The sequence below is a fragment of the Dermacentor variabilis genome, chromosome 5, assembly GCF_050947875.1.
Source record: "Dermacentor variabilis isolate Ectoservices chromosome 5, ASM5094787v1, whole genome shotgun sequence".
NCBI lineage: Eukaryota > Metazoa > Arthropoda > Arachnida > Ixodida > Ixodidae > Dermacentor > Dermacentor variabilis.
Window position 1 is genome coordinate 28,435,376 of NC_134572.1, and position 17,842 is coordinate 28,453,217.

The 17,842-nt window shown below is 44.8% G+C and overlaps 1 protein-coding gene across 1 annotated transcript in view; it reads right to left on the reverse strand.

The window, feature by feature from the left end:
- LOC142582385 (uncharacterized) overlaps nt 1-10,908 on the reverse strand; it is a 66,560-nt gene extending 55,652 nt beyond the window's left edge. The window contains exons 1-4 of the mRNA XM_075692040.1: nt 10,568-10,908; nt 7,399-7,603; nt 3,458-3,561; nt 11-213 (exon numbers count right to left, since the gene is read on the reverse strand). Of these exons, the coding sequence (XP_075548155.1) occupies nt 11-213; nt 3,458-3,561; nt 7,399-7,603; nt 10,568-10,687 (632 nt within the window). The 5' untranslated portion in view covers nt 10,688-10,908. The remainder of the gene's footprint in view (nt 1-10; nt 214-3,457; nt 3,562-7,398; nt 7,604-10,567) is intronic.
- Between the last annotated feature and the right edge of the window lie 6,934 nt (nt 10,909-17,842).

Below are 17,842 nucleotides of genomic sequence, written 5' to 3' on the forward strand. Positions count from 1 at the left end.
AAGAGCACACCTGATGTTTTCGATGGCACAGACAAAGCTGTACTGCGACAACATCACTCCCTTGGCCTCTCCCGTGGTGCCCGAAGTGTAGGCGATGGCGCACAGTGCCTTCCTCGTGTCCTCTTCCTGCAGTTCCTCGAGCGCCATCTCGGGGAGCCCGCGGAACGACGTCACTGACACATAGCCCGGCGTGTCTCGCACCACGAATATCCTCTGAAAGATAGCGACGACACAACTCTCACCTGAAGCGCGCACAAAAATAGAGTGTACTGAGTTGGTGCATCGGTCGTTAGACGCTAAGTAACACTAACATTGGTGCGTTTTGCCTCGCGCCTCTGATTAATGAAACCGGTAAACTTCAGTGAGGACAGAGCACCGGGCAATATTGGAACATGACGGGACAGTGAAATGCAGGTGACGACGCCGACTTCAAGTTACTGAAGCTGCCCCCATGCCGTCATATATCGCGGAGGTAGTTCGTCGTAAGCTATCGTTAGAACAGGTTACGTCGAATAATAATTAGAAACCTAGGATTCCGCTAATCATTCCTCCTGGCAGTCACGCTGGGAGTATTAAGATCTTTTTAGGCTGCACACACCACAAATTCGCGCAATTGACGGATTACTCAAATAATGGACACTCCTTATCTTCACGTTATTCGCCAAGTAACTGTGACGTGTAAACGTCATAGTTACTTGCCAAGTTATTTGTCAAGAGCCCAGCTAGCTTGTATACCCCGGCCTTTCGAGGTCATGCTTACACTTGAGAAGGGTAGAAGTACGGCCTTGCCGATACGACAAAAAATAAAGAGGCTCTAATTATACTGATAGCTGAATCAAGAAGAATTGATAGCCTCGGTTTTTAGTGTGGGAGCATCTCTTGCTTATGTCTGAAAAAATAAACGAAGACATAGTTTTTAAATGTTGAATAGCCTGCACATGGCGCCTAAGCCCCTTCAGTGTCATCTCTCTCTCTCTCTCTCTCTCTCTCATATATATATATATATATATATATATATATATATATATATATATATATATATATATATATATATATATATATATATAAACGAGAAGAAAGGGGGTTAACCGAGGGGCCCGATTTTTATTAGCCATATCATAAAAAGCCAACAAACACTGACACCAAGGACAACATAGGGGAAATTACTTGTGCTTAATAAATGAAAGAAAGAAACGATAAATTAATGGAAATTAAAGTGGATGAAAAAACAACTTGCCGCAGGTAGGAACCGAACCCACAACCTTCGCATTTCGCGTGCGACGCTCTACCAATTGAGCGACCACGGCGCCATTTTCCTATCCACTTTCTTGGGTCTTAACTTTTATCTACCGTCGGAAGCTCGATGTTAGAGTGGGTTGTAGTTCTCGGCCAAATGACAGCTTTTATCTGCCGCTCTTTTGTACAAATAGGAACAAGTATACAAATGGATGGATGGATTGATTGATTGATTGATTGATTGATTGATTGATTGATTGATTGATTGATTGATTGATTGATTGATTGATTGATTGATTGATTGATTGAAGTTGTCCAGAGCTGTGTTATTCGGAGCCTGTATCCTATAACATACGCTCTCCCGACGGTTGTCCTCTGCTTTTTACTATTCAATCCACGTTTCAAGCGGAGGCGCGGATGGTCAACTCGACGTCCGCCTATTTAATTTGCTCGCCTCTTGTTGTTTTACGGTTGATCCAGTACAGCTACGCCGATTTTCTCTACAGAAGTATTTGTAGGAAGCTTAATGATAAATGTGACGAATTAGGCGTCTTGGTACATATTTTAAAAGGCATCAGCGCAAAAAGGAAAGACACGGACGGAGACAGGACAACAAGGACGAGCGCTGAACTTACAGCAAAATGATTGTGAATGGTTCACGAAAATATACGTGCTGTCCAAGCCAGGGGTTATCATCTGCGCAGGCGCAACTATGCCAGCTCTTTGTCTGCAAGCGTGATGGAGGCCATGCTGACGCGTCCCTCCTCAAGTCTAGAGATCCGTTCAGATTCTGTGATTTCCGGTGTCACACGCGTTTTACTCCTCGTAATAACGGAAGTGTTTTCAAGGTTGGGTGCACAGTCCTTGCAAGTCAGACAATGACTTTCCAGTTATTCTTCAAAATTTCTCCTTCACGCGCATTTTTTACGTTGTTGGCGTGCTCCCTTAACCTATCATTAACACATCTCCCAGTTTTGCCCACGTACACTTTTTCACACCTCAAGGGAATTTCATAGACTACACCTTCTGCGCATTCAACAAAAGACCGCCTGTGCTTTGTGCCGCAGTCACGCTACTGGCCGTGTTGCCGCCGGGTCGCTCAACCTGCAAAGCTTTGACAGCCTGTGGGGGGGGGCATAGGACATTATTTTTTTGGTGAGATGATATTTTGGTTGTTTTTAATTGTGAAGCGTAAGCCATTGAATGTGACTGCAGAAAGGTGTTGGCTACGTTCAATGGTGCAATGAGCCCACTCGACCTAACGCACGAACTCCCAGTCAATGGCTAAATCAGATTTTTAGATATCCGGTTACGGATTAAATGTGTTGGTGTCTGCTGAAGCTATGAACCGCGCGCCAACAAACCAGTTCTGTATTTCAAGTCCGCCCATAATGAGCTCGTTAAACGAGCTATTGCCACGTTGTGCCTAAAGAACGCTTTCGGCAAATCTTGCCCGCACTGTATCTCAAATGCCTTCAATAAACAAGCCGAAAGATTGATGAGTGACGGGTGTCCTCAGCACCTCCTCATTTCGGTCGCAGAGGGCCCTCTCAAAAAGATGCGCGCAAACCCGCAAACGCGCGAAGCTTGCGCACAGCGCAGGCAGAAGGTAGCTGTGATAACTCACATCCACACACTATCACACAATCCGAAAAAGGTGGCCCAGACGTGAAAGTCGTGTTCTCTGCCCCGCGCAAGCTTTCAAAGCTTTGCAGGTTGACCGACCTGGCGGCCTTGTGTTCAAAGCGCAGAAGGTGTAGTCTATGAAATTCCTTTAAGGTGGGCAAAAGTGTACGTTGGGAAAACTGGGAGATGTGTCAACGATAGGTTAAGGGAGCACGCCAACAATGCAAAAAAAAAATGCGCGTGAACAAAAAAAAAAATTTTGAAGGTTTACTGGCAAGTCATTGTCTTGCTTGCAAGGACTGTTCGCCCAACCTCGAAAACACTTCCGTTATCGCGAGGAGTAAAACGCGTGTGACACGGAAAATCGCAGAATCTGAACGGATCTCTAGACTTGGGCAGGCATGTATCAGCATGGCCTCCATCACGCTTGTAGACGAAGAGCTGGCATATTTATGCATGCGCAAATTATAGTCCCTGGCTCGGACAGGACGCATATTTTCGTGAACCATTTACAATCATGTTGGAAGTTCTGCGCTCGTCCTTGTTGTTCTTTTTTGCGCTGCCGCCTGAAAATAAGGAAGCAGTAACAGCGCACCTTGAAAAGAGAATCGGACTGTTCGCCAGTGAGAGACGCCAGGTTGTCGTTATCTGTGAGGCAGAACGATGCTTCGGCGTCCTTGACATGGTAAACTAGCTCACCTGTTAAAAGAACGACGAGAGAACAAACGGCTTATTTTTTCATGTCTCAGATATGACACGTTTGAAATCCGACAGGAAGAATGTTGAAAAATATAACAAGATAGTTATGCTGCTTTGCATTTCGAAGGTACACTTTGGCTGCGAGAGACGCCATAGTAAAGGACTCCGTATTAAAAAGGAGGTTTAGAAATAACGGACCCGAAAACTGCTTTGCATATTGAACATTTCTCGTTCTTCATATGCTTAGTGGCACGAGGGCTTTTTCTTTTCTTCTGTTTTTTTTTTCTTTTTAATAGAGCTGGATTGCGTACACAAAATTTTCCTAACCTTGCGCATGTTTATCAGGCCCGCTATTAATGAACTCTTGTGTTAGCGCTTAGGGTTCATTGACATTCACCTGCATTGAAAATTCAAATCAGAGTTGTTCTGCCGAAATGCTTTCGCATCGCGCCCCGATCAGAATATACCGCTGCGTACCTCGACCGGTCATCTTGAAGTGTCCGGTCAAACCAGAGTCTTTCATCACCGGCGCGGACCTCTACAACCTGCAGCATTATGCTACACTGCTCCAAAATAATAGTAAAAAGGCAAAACCACGTGATTTGCACGTATGCGAATGCCAGATTAGCTGCGCTGACTTTGAACAGCACTTCTTTGAATGGAGATGACAGGCCGCGAAGTTTGTGTGCACATGCATGCGGCAACCACGCATCTCTACTCTGACTACATCCGACACTCCAGCGCCTACTTATACCCTTGCAGATTTAATAAAAAGTCTGGTAAACATGGGCGGCGTCTAATTACCGTAAATGTATGTGGTCCAGTCACGCGGAATGCGTTTTATCAGTAATCGTATTCAAACAAATCGATACGGTTTATGCGATATTCACCCATACGATCACTATTATTTTTAAAAAGTCGACTCAAACCATCTTAATTAACGAATTGTAATTGTAACCACCTTGTAATTAAGGTATTGAAATCAGCCAGAACTCAACGCTTAAGCTTTTGCTAGGAACTCTACTTTGCAACAATTTCCCGTAATAAGTGCTCATATTCTGGAGTGAAATGCGTTCGTGAAATACGGTTAATCCTTCCACCCTGTGGAAAAATGCGGTGAGAAACACTGTTACCAGGCACAGCGACACGCTTCCTGCCAGATTTAGAGTCCATATTTCTAGAAGCTCGTGCTATAGGCACAACGTTTCTAGCAAACGTTTGTGCTTTTAGCTTTGGCTGATTCCAAACGGGCAATAACAACATGCCCTATAAATTCTCCAGTTCAATAGTTGATTAGTAACATTTCATTAATTAAAAATCGTTTTGGTGATTATCGCAAAAATTCTAATGTTCACCAATGCTACAACGCTTTTGTTAGCGAAATAAAATATCCTTTGGACTTGAATCGCCTGTTCTTACTTATCCAAGACAGCCGTCGCACAAGCGTGAGGCACGCGTACATGCTGAAAATTACGTAGCGCGTTACGGACAAGGACAACAGAAAGAAACAAATTATACACACGCGGCGCTAATTGACAATAATTATATTGTGGAAACTCCCGACTTTGCTTACACAGACAAGTATTGCGCATGCATCAAAACAGACTGCTCTATACACGTGTGTTCCCTCCCAGGAACGCGTTTTTAAGCTGACGGCGCGATTGGTTTCACACTGGCGTACCTGTCTTATATAATTACCTATTGTGTTCCCTCTTGGTGTCTTCGATTTCACTGCACTTTCTGCTCTAGTGGAGCACTTTCGTCCCTGATTTTACAGATCAGAGCACGCTACCTGCACCGCGCTCTTCGATTTGACATAGTGCAAGACAAGTTCTGCACAAGTTCACGGTTCTCCTGCACTCGCTACTTTTCAAAAACAGGTATCATGCAACCTCTCGATAGCAGACGAGATGGGGCAGCACAAGTTGAATAATGGTGCACGCACGTAAACATCTCCCGCTTTGGTTACAACAGTTCCTATGGCTGGTATTCAAACCAAGAAGACCGCTGCGTCCCCATTCCTCTCAAGGACCGACGCTGCGAGACAACTTCGCATTCCAGCACGCACGCTCTCCTTAGCAGAGTGGAATACCGCCCATACAAGGCGCACCAGACTTCACAGACTAAACCCTTCACTGCAACTCAGACCTCCGACCGACGCGAAGCGTCTCTTCTGTGTTGGTTGTGGCTTGGAGTTGCCTTCACAAATGCCTACTGAGCACTAATTGGAATGGCTGATAGTCCTGCATGTGATGTTTGCGGATGCGAGGAGGACATTGGCCACTTATTGTGCCATTGTCCTCGATTTCAAGCACAAAGACAATATCTGTCCAACACATTGAGGAATTAGATGACCGTCCTCTGAGTAAAGAGACAGTACCAGAGCACCGTCCCCACCGATCACCGGCTCAGAAGGAAGAACGTCTGGCTTTCTCAGAACGTCTGGTTTGTGCGAGCGGCTTTAACTCGGGTACTCTTCGTGCACGTCTCTACACCTTCTCTCTCCCTTCTCTCTCTTCCCCCAGCGTAAGGTAGCCAACCAGACTCTTTACTAGTTACATCCCTGCCTTCCTTATGTTCCTCTCTCTCTCTCTCTCTCTCTATATATATATATATATATATATATATATATATATATATATATAGCTGGTATAAGAGGTATACGTAGCTAGACAGACAGACAGACTACTTCTATTCATATCAATTCTCGTACCCCAAAATCAGGTCTACCAAAGCCTCACCAAGGGCTTGCTTGAGTGGCAGCGCCTGGCAGACAGCGAACATTAGCAAAACAAAGAAAAATAAAGATGTTGCAACGAACTCGGCAAACAAGAAAAAAGAAAAATTTAACAGCACAGAGAGACAAATATAGAGACATAACTATTGCAACATCAAAAGGGATTACAGTAATGCGAAATTAAGACAGTAACACTAGATGAAATAATTAGGGGGCAGGAAGCAACGCTGATACATACCGCAACATCGCACCTGCTTTTCTCGGAACGCGTTCTCTGACAAAGAAAAGAGCATCCACGACCATCATTCCTTTTCACGACGAAGTACTATCGCGATAGGAATTATTGTATTAACCAAAAAAAGAAAAGTTCCTGTTCTTTTGCTACATGAGAATTTGTCGAAAAATGTTTACGAGAGGCCTGCATTCAGTTGATGGGAGGTGATAACAGACTGCAGAAGCATGTTCGCACAGCAGCAAAACTTTGAGCACAGGAAACATTTCTCAAACAGTGTGGAGCAGCACGAAACCAAAAAGCACCCGTAGAGTAATGTGCCGACAACAGCAGACACTACCACACGCTTTTCCGCATGCTGTGGTGTGTCACAAGAGCACACGCTTCGACAAAATGCGCCGAACGCATGAAACGCTCCAAGTAAATACCAAGGCTTGCACTTTTCTATTCATCTTAAAAATAAACGTGCGGCGTTAGTGCAGGCACCACACTTGAACTTTCGGAAGTGGCACAGCACTCTGCTGCGCTCGCACGACACCGCAACGAAACTAGTGCGGCAAGTGCAGTAAAATCGAAGAGGCTATCTGTTCTCTATTGGAAGGAGCTCACAATATTTCTAACTTAGGGAACAGAAGCGTCAGTGTGGTATCAATCGCGCTGACCGCTAAAGAATACGCGTAGTGTAGTCAATATCGAGGCGTGCGCAGTACTTTATTGCACCGTGATTGTATCATATGTTTCTTGCCCGTGTCTTTGCCCGCAACGCGTCACGTGTATACCTGCACCATTGGCACACCAACAGGCCCGAATAGCAACTTAAGTCAAATACACGGCGCAGTTTTGCAGGACTGTATAGTGGCACACGTACGCGCTGTCCTGGGCCCGCTGGCGAAGCAGGCCACGCATCCGGAGAACATGAGCGCCAGGATGGAGACCAATGCATCGGTCGAGTTCTCCACGGCCACAATGAAGCGGTCGCCGCGCCTGACGCCGTGCTTGCGAAAGCCGGCGGCGTATTGGCGCAGGCGCGTCAGCAGCTGCGCGTAGCTCATGGTCTCCTCCTCCCCTTCGATCTTGAAGAGTGCCATAGAAATGAAATAGAGAAGTAAGGAAGATCACACGACGGTTTGCGACTGTGCAACACGAATAGTTAAGCGATAGCTGTGGCGCTTTAAATGCACTTCTAACTAAACTTGCAATTAAATTCTAGGGTTTTACGTGCCAAAACTGCCACTGTTCGCTCACCGTGCCTTTGTCGTCAGCTTCCCCGTCATCAAATTGGCAGCGCAGCGTGAGCTGTGCCGACAGCCGGCGAGAGAGATTGAGTGTGCTTGCTATAAACCGGTGCGCGAGAGCGGAAAATTCCGGTCTATAGGAGACCTGAACTGCGTTTGAGGAACGTAATTATATTTCCAAGAAATATGTACGTTTATTCTGTGTAGATATGCAGATGCCTTACGATGACACTTTGGTTCATAAGGAAGTTGTACCATACTGTGCATCCTCACCATTTCTATTTGTAATTTCTGTATTGCAACGTGCCTCTTTTATTTTTAATTCTCTTTACACCTGTTTCGTTGCCAACTATAGCTGCAAAATGTTGAACTAGTGCTCTATACGAAGTGTATAAAACAGCTGTATTTACGTCTGTGAAGCCATTTGTGAAAAAGGCCGGTCTCCGGCCGAAATTTTCAAAACAATTTTTTTTTACGTGGATTTCAGCAAGTTTCAGTAAAGTTATGGGATTTTACGTGCCAAAACCACGATCTGATTATGAGGCACGCCGTAGTAGGGAACACCGGAAATTCTACCTGGGGTTCTTTAACGTGCACCTAAATCTAAGTACCACGGGTGTTATCGCATTTCGCCCCTATCGAAATGCGGCCGCCGTGGCCGGGAACCCATCCCGCGACCTCTTGCTTAGCAACCCAACACCATAGCCACTAAGCAAGCGCGGCGGGCGTTTAACCAAATACCTATACCAATTACCAAGTGTGTGTGTGTGTGTGTGTGTGTGTGTGTGTGTGTGTGTGTGTGTGTGTGTGTGTGTGTGTGTGTGTGTGTGTGTGTGTGTGTGTGTGTGTGTGTGTGTGTGTGTGTGTGTGTGTGTGTGTGTGTGTGTGTGTGTGTGTGTGTGTGTGTGTGTGTGTGTGTGTGTGTGTGTGTTTGTGTGTGTGCGCGCGCGCGCTACGTAACAACAGCTCCGCGGACATTTTGAACCACTTCTGAACAATGGCTCTCATGGTGCAATTATTGGAGAGATGTACTTATGTATTGGTAGCGTACTGCTTTTGTTCTATTTTTTATGTTTGAGTGGTCTTGGGTGATATGTGCTGTACTTCGACCCCTTTGTACTTGTGATTATTGTAGTGTTTACTGTAAATTCACCCTGCTTGCTTAGATTTACGCAATATATTCTGTATAATTACAGCGCGTATGTTTAGAATGATGAATCTAGGTATTGTTCATAAGGTGAATATTTGGTGAATATCATATTGTTATTTTGGTAGTAGATCTGTTCATTACATGTACGACCTGCTATCTTTCTTTTCATTTATAACATTACCGAATGTTTAGTTTAAATGTCATCTGATTGCTGTCAATATTAGGGTGTTCTGGGACCAGCCAAGCTGCCTACAGGTAGCTTCTAGCAAGGAAGATCACCCAGATTTTGATGGAAAACAAAGTGTGAATTCGAACTTGTTCATTTAGAAATATAGTTTAAAGTCGGTGCAGTTAATGTACTCTTCTAGTCGGTGTCCTGCTTAGAGCCCTTGTTAACACAGCTACCTGTGACGTCAAGCTACCTGTGACGTCATGAATAGCGAGGTTTAAGCTCCTAACTACTTAACATTATGACAATAGCAAGATAACCGCAGGACAGCGGGGAAAAAACATGCACAAGCTTCTTAATTGTGTCCGGCTTGCGACACGTGGCGTTCAGCGTCCCAAGGCCAGAATATGATTATAAGAGAAACTGTAACTGAGGCCTCCGGAATTATTCTGACCACCTGGGGTACACTGACATTCATACAAAGCTCTCTGCACAAGCGTTTTCACTTCCGTCCACGTATAAACACGGCGCCAGGCAGTCGAACCAGCGACTGCGTGCTCAGCAGCAGAACAACGTAGTCGCTAAGCCACCGCGCCTACCACCACGAATGCGCTATAGGCTAACCGCTGACAGCAGCGCAAACTACTGCTTTCTAAGGGGCGGAAAAAAAATTAAATTATGCGGTCTTGCGTGCCAAAACCACTTTCTGATTATGAGGCACGCAGTAGTGGAGGACTCCGGAAATTTCGACCACCTGGGGTTCTTTAACGTGCACCTAAATCTAAGTACACGAGCTTTTTCGCATTTCGCCCCCATCGAAATGCGGCCGCCATGGCCGGGATTCGATCCAGCGACCTCGTCCTCAGCAGCCTAACACCATAGCCACTGAGCAACCACTGTGGGTGTAAGGGGGGAAGGCGAATAGGCAAGAACTGTTAGCAGGGACGCGACACAGGTTCTAGTAATGCCCGATGTTGCACGGTTAGAAGACCGACAATATAAATTTCTATGCATCAACATACAAAGTGTCAAGCGGTCGTGACGGTGAAGAATCAGACCGCGTCTCAACTGAGAGTCACTGTCAGACGCGTCGCGAGGTAACTTTATTTGGCGAAATTGTCCCACAAAAAAAAAAGTTGCACTCAAGCGCAGCGATAGGGACGAACACAGGCGTCGATCGTCGAAATCTGATCTACGGGTCAGATGCGTTTGGCTGTTTATGCATGACTTATCGTAGATTCCAGCGTAATCGCTGGTGTTCACGCACGTTCAAGAATGCACACCCCTATTCGCGTCACGCATGCGATCTGATTATACAAGATTCGGCGACAACATTTGAGAAGGTTGCGATGTATGCACGCGTGTAGGAGCATCGTTGTTAGCTTATTGGTTGTTGGCAGGTAAAAATCAGTCCCCGCAAGAGGGATAAGTAATGGGCGACTGTTAATAGTAAGCACGAAAAGTATAAGAGAAAGGCACTTACAAAAGCCGTCCTGTCCGCATACTGCCTTAGGAATTGTGCGACGAAGTTGTACAACGTGCACTCCGGTATTTGGACATCCGGGCAGGGAGAGTGCACGATACGGTCCTTCACAAGAGGCATATGTGTTCAAATGAAGTGCACGCTTGTCACTGTTTTTGTCAGCGCACAAAAGCGGGTGCTTTCTTAGATATAAGCGAGAAAGACTAGCCCTTGTGGTTGCAGCGAAGCAAGGAAGGGATAAAATAGGAAAATGCAGGGAGAGAGGCAACGACGCAAAGCTTCACTTTAGGTAGGCCGTAAAGAGGCTGCTCCTTTTCAGACTGCTGTAATTTAGGACTCGGGTTTCTATTCGCTCGCAGTGCGATTGTTTCAAACAAAATGAACGTCGCGAGCGAATTTTATAAGAGCTCGAATGCGAACCACCCGTTGCTTTTACTAGTCGGTTCACAGGCAGGAACAATTTTTTGTTTGTAGCACTATAATATCCTTCAGCGACAGTTTTTTTTACGTTAGATGTTGTCGGTTATACATCAACCCTGCTTTACCTCTACCTTCCTGTGCATGCACCAAATGCCAAAGTTTCTCACACAGGCCTACTGCACTAGCTTTCGCGCCTCAACTTACATCCGACTCCGGCCAGCTTTCACCCGACTCTGAGGTTGTCTGACCGACCGTCAACAATTTGTTTTCGTTAATTCAAGCTCATCTCTTCCCAGTAATTTCGGGCGTACGGCAAGGATCCGTCCATGGAACTCTTCCTTTCTTTGTTTACATTAAATGACCTTTTCTCTAGCGCCTCATTTAACATCCCCCTTTTTGTAGATTTGTTTGTTGTGTATCGAGCCATAAAAATTAATCCGATGAGCACGATTTCTTAGGATGACCTTTTCGGTATACAAAAACGGTGCAACGACTGGTTAATGCTTTTGAACATCAGTGGGACTTCGTTAATTTCCTCTCATTGTCGGAGAAATTACATTGTTCCTTTATACTTCTTAAACAGCTGTGCCAAAACACAGGTCGACTGTGTTAAATAGCTAGGTCTCTTCATTTTTCGCGACCTAACCTGGACTCAACATGTAATTCACATGGCAAATTCAGCTAACCGTTCGCTTGGCTACTTGCGTGGTTTTTTATTCCTGGTATATTCTTCTGTAAAATTACTAGCCTACACAACTCTCATCCGACCAACACTCGAATACGCTTATGCGATCTTTGATCCCCACCAAGCAAGCTTAAACAGCTTACTTGAGGCCGTCAGGAACTGTGTGATCCGATTTATGCACAGCGGGCACAGTTTCCATTCTAAACTCTAAAAACAGTTGCACCCTTTGGGGTGTAGATTTGTCCCACAGCTATAATCGTCTTCTGTCTTGCCCGCGTTTCCTTTCTTTAACGCTGCGAGCCCGGTACTTCCCAGTCACGAACGGCATGCGCGTTATCAGTGTGACGCAGCATTCTCGACAGGAAAGTAGTGAGCGCAGAATTTTCGAGAAAAGAAACGCAAGCAAGGCAGATGACGATTATTGTTGTGGAACAAATATACACCCCAAATGGTGCAAACTGTTTTTAGAGTGTAGTGTCTCTAGCCTGAAAGCTCAGCTGCACCTACATTCCTTTGCGTCGAATAATTCATCTTTGCTTACTTCATGGACTTTCCTTATCCACTACCAACAGGCAGCCAACTCATAATTCCAACTCATCGTATCTCTCGCCTTGGCCATGCCGTTTATCCTGCGCGTACATGCCCACACAGGTACTTTTCAGCGCTCTATTTTTCTGCAGGCGTCTATAGTCGCCACAATCACTGACGTGTCACCCTTCAATCAAGACTGCCATTGATAACCATCCATCAAGTCAAGCAAGCTAAACTGACAGCAGAACATTTGTGCACCTATAATGCAATGCCCTTGATTGGGACTTTTTAGGTATTATATATATATGGTTCACAACAGTTATTTTTCACGCATCTTGTGCGACATCGCTGCGCTTTTAATCAAAGCAGGAGACCCTTCTAAGTAGAAATCGCTTCTTAGCGAACCTATCGTTCACGACTCATGGGTAACACCATAGGCTGCCGCGAAAAACTAAATGCTCAAAACTTGTAAGCAACCAGGCGGAAAAGGCCATACTAACACGTGCGACTCTCGCAACGAGAGAAAAGTTAGTCACCCAAAGCGCTCATACTTCGCTGCAAATGCATGGCCTCGCCAGAATATCTAGGTTAGGCGACTCGTTTCGAACCCGATGCTCGCGTTCGCGTTAAACGCGCCCCCAATGTAGCATCCGCTGCGTAGGTCAGCCGGTCCCCGCGAAAGCACGCTCGTGGTGGAAACATGCCTCTAGCTACGGGAACGCGAGCTCACGCTTCGCTTTACAACGAAAGGCTATGATGCAGGGTGCAGCTGGAAATCGCCGATGTGAGGCGCATGCAGATGCTGCACATACAACTTGCGAACCTAACGTATATGCCGGACAAGGGTACGCTCGAGCTGTTGCCCTTTGACCACTACACGTAACCCTTTAGAACACATTGTTTTGAATACATTTTGCAGATATGCAAATTTATAGCGCTGTGCCGCTCTGCACAACAGTGATAACATAATATTGAGACCATAACAGTGAGAACGGTAACATAAATGTTAATCAAGTGGACGACCAGCGATTGCCTGTAATCTAGGAGCCACAATATTGCGTCAGGAGCTTAGGCTGCATGTACTGTGCACAGCGCAACACGCTCGGAGGTTCAATGATGCGGCTAGAAAATGCACTGAAAAACAAGAAAAGACGCGGGTCAGCGTAAGTTGACAGATTAGCTTGAATCAGCCGGAAGTACAAAGCATGGGGGTTTTATTTATGACTACTTTCTCTTTATAATGTTCCTGCCAAGCAAGCGCGGCAAAACAGTTTACTGCCTACACAAGGTGAGGCCAAAAGAAAATGTAGTGTCAGCTGCTAGACAGCGTTCCGTCCTGTCGTTGTCATCGTTTCCTCTCGATTTCATTTGTTGGCGCTGCAGTGAATAACACTTGTCGGCGTGCATGCATCGCCCAGTGAAAGAATAGCCTGTTTCCTGCGTGCTTTTGCTGTTTTTTTATTTATTTATTTATTTAGTTTACAGCTCCCTCCTTAAACCCGACTGTTTTAGTGCTTGCAGCACCGGGAAGGCAAACGGATATCTGCAGGCGAGGTCAACCAAAGGGGTAAAGGACTGACACCCTATTTTCGTTTTGCTCTTTTCATATTCTTCGTCCGCTATAGCATAGACCGGGGAATGTTTTCCGCTCTCAGCCACGGTTATTTCGTTTTATTATTATTATATTTTTATTTTATTTTATGGAGTGGACTTATGCTACACGATTCTTCCTTTTCTTTCGATTCTGCAAGCCTGTTTACTGCAAAAAAAAAAAAAAAGCATGCGCAAGAATGCCTACGTTGCATATAATATAAATGAATGAACGAATCGCTTATTGCTAGTACGATTGACTGTTTGACCAGAAAGAAGAGAACGAAGATGAAGAAAAGCTTGTAGGGTAGATCGCGAGCAGCACTTTAAAATTGCTGTGTCGAGGCCAATACTACAGCAACAATTTTAAACGCCACTCACGATCTGCATACACACTTTACCTGCTTCGCTTTTCCACCGCCAAACAACAGGGCAATACCCAAATGATATGAACTCAACAGTGACTATGCGTCTGTTACGAGCAACAAAGTAAAACAATCCAGAATCCAACAGAACGTTTAATAAAAAATTTTGGCACGTTGAGTGTGTGTCTTTTTTTCTTTCTTGCTTGTTTTAAGGAAGGAGAAACGAACCTCCTTTTTTATATGCTCCAAATGAACTCGTCCATGTACTCTATTCTATACCACAACGAGCAATATTATGCGACATATATAGCAAAAGAGACAGAGACGAAAGAAGAAATAAGACTGACAGCTGGAGGTTAACCAGAACCGAAAATTCGGTTTGGTACCCGACGCTGAGCAACCAAGGAGAGAGAGGGAGAAAATAAGAAGAAAGTAGAGAGAGAAAGAGCACAGACACACGATCACAGCCGGTCACCATCACCGCACGCACTCTCACAGCCCAGGATCACGTGCCGCCCTATGAAAACTAATTCAGGCCAAAGTCGCTTGTGCACGTCTGCTCTTAAGCACTGTAGCAGTGCCTCAGTCGCCGTCTGGTGCGACGGCTTATGAGGATGCCATTCCAAAACGGTTTGCTGTGGTAACGGCCTGGGATCAAAGCGAGCTAGCGCACTTTTGAGCGATCGTCTATGTGCACTGTAGCGCAGGGCGGACAGACAGAACGTGCTGAAGGGCCTCCTGGCAACCACAGTCAACGTCACACGTATAGCGCTGTCGGCCATTACAATGCAAAAAGCGAAAGGACTTGTAAACATCGCCCTAGCCACATATAAAATGTAGGCTGGTCTCATTTATAAGCCGAGTCATAGCCTCCTATGCCGAGTCCATGCAGTTGGGATGCGAAGGCGGTGTAGTATAGGTGTTGCAGCCGATTGTTTTGATAACTTCGCTTATTCCACAATGAATATGCGGTCTCGCGCAAGCACTAGAAATATTTAAGCGACATCTCAATCTTATTTATTTATTCAATATTGCAGGCAAAACCTAAGCAGGAGGGCGTAAGAAATTAGGGAACAGAGAACAAAAAAAAACATTTTGAAGAATATACAACAGGTGGGGAACACATGGCAAAATACGGCAATGCAAGAAACAATACAGAATAGAATACATAAAATACCTGAAACGCAAGCAACGAGCAGCACATATTACAATATCTGAGCTTCAATGAACTCCACAGAATTAAGGCAATCTTCAGATAAACTGTTCCAGTCAACGACAGTTCTAGGGGATTGTGCAAAGTGAAACAGGTTAGTCCTGTTTGTAGGGGCGCGTTGCCATCGTCCGTGCGTCTTGAAAGCGATCTGCGAAGTGGCGAAAGCGCGCCCGCGCGGGCCTCATCTTCAAAGCGATCTGCGATGCTTGCAGAGTGAGCGTAGTGCCGGTAGCTTCGTATGCGCTGTGCTTTCGACATTTCGTTCGTGCTGGAGCACAGATGCACAAACGTGAATTGGCTCGCGACTGCTGCTGCGATTCTTAATTCCAGTATGTTCACAGACAGTTTCCGCTATTATCGAGGGAGATGTGTCCCGTTTCACCTGTGCGCGCACAATACCGTAGTTGTCAATTTTATTAAAACACATTGCCGGGCTAGTTGGTTTGAATCTATGATAGAATGTATAAGCACGACTGAACAAGGACGTAGAAAGAAGCCGACACACAAAGAGAGCAAATTCTATATGTGTCTGTTTCTTCCTACGTCCTTGTAAAGTCACGCTTACATATTCTGTCATTGTTAATTTAGTTAGTAAGCGAATGTTTACAAGTTTATAGGGCCGCTAAAACTACTATCCTTACTTCGTACAGCTATCCACTAATTTTCTATCGCAATCAGGGCTTCACCTTTCGGGCGAAACTGCGAGTTTTTGTGTGTCGGTGCCATACTGCACAAGCGTATTCTAATTTCGACCTAATAATTGATGTATATAATAAACATCTAACAAGTGAGGGTGCATCCATCAGCATGTGGCGAATTGAACAACGTTTCCTAAAATCTGAAGCACGAACGTTTGAAACGTGGGTACGCGAACTCAAATTTTTACAGAACGTCACACCTTTGTACTTATAATCACTTCATTCGCGGTGCAAAGAGAATAGGAAAAAATATCCGTGGATTCTTCCTTCGTGTTATTCAAAGCATGACGGACTTATTAGAATTAAGCCTCAAACCACATTCATCGCTCCAAGGGAGAATTCTGTCGAGTGCAGCATTAAGTGTTAGCTGGTAGTCCCCTGTTTTTACCCCAAGAAAAGGCATACAATCGTCCGCGGAGACCGATTTGAACAGGCTCTACGATTACGTTGGCAATGCCGTTACGAAAAAATTAAGGAAAGGACCGGCCGAAGGACGCTGCCTTTAAGAACACCAGATGGAATTAAAAGAACATAGAGTGCCCGCCCATACTGGCTGAGAACATACTAACCGCGACCATGCAAATTAGCAGATATCCAAAATACAAAAAAGCTAATAAGTTCCAAGGTTATGTATCAATTTAACAGGGCAACGAATTGAAATCTAGTATATAATATCTATTTCAGCTATACCTTATCAAGAACGGATACGAAAGCACGAATTACCGTTGACAACTCTGTGACCACCGATAATCTTTTTCTGAAACCATGTTGTACCGGTGGTAAAACATAATTATAATCTAGAAACTTTTCATTGAATTAAGCTTCAACGTGCTCAAGCATCTTACAAGAAGATAGTATCCAAACTGGGCAGTAGTTTCTTGCTAAAAGAAGGTCTCATTTCTTAAAAAACAGGTACGACATGTGCCATTTTCCAATCCTGTGGAACAGTAGCTGACTTAAGGGACGCTTCAAAAATTACAAGGAACTTCGTTAGTGACTCAGCATAACGGCGGAGGAAAGCGTTTAGCACACCATCGGGTCTGGTAGACTATTTAACCTTCAGTCTCAGCAGCAATTTTAAATTCACTATACCTTGATATGACAGCACGCCTTCAACATAAATATATAATAATAGTAAAAAAAAGCAGGGTGAGCAAGTAACTACACGAGGAGATGGACTAGACAAGACACAACAGACATGGCGATTGAAGAGCAACGCTATTTCTCTCGGGTCAACTATCGACCAACCTTAATGGGAAATTTGACTTATTTGTTTCTTGCGTTCACAAATGGTATTCCAAAACTGTTGCAAGCCATCTCTTCTAAATCTCGGTAAAGCAGTATAAAAAATAACATTCGTTTCACTGGCTGATAGATTCATGCAGCGCAGTGCGGATAGCGCTCAGGCGGCCGGATGAATCAAACTGCTTTCTAGCTTATTGTATTTTTTTGTACATTTAGCTAGTGTATATTTTTTTTTATTGGTCGGGAACAAAGTTCTATATACAAAAAAGACAGATAGGCTTGAGTTCATCCAGAAATAAAGCACCACTTCCATGTTACGAACATAAAAAAAATAACGTGCTTCTAGGTAATCAAATAAGCCAACGTACGTCATACACACATGCGAAACCTTTTATGCTCTAAGCGCAGGACCAGAGTACGAAGCTTCGACACGAAGAGAGAAAGTGACATAGGCCAGATAGTGATCATATACTCTTGATTCAACGGAAACCGAAAAGCAAGACAAGGTGCAAGATTAAAAAAATATAT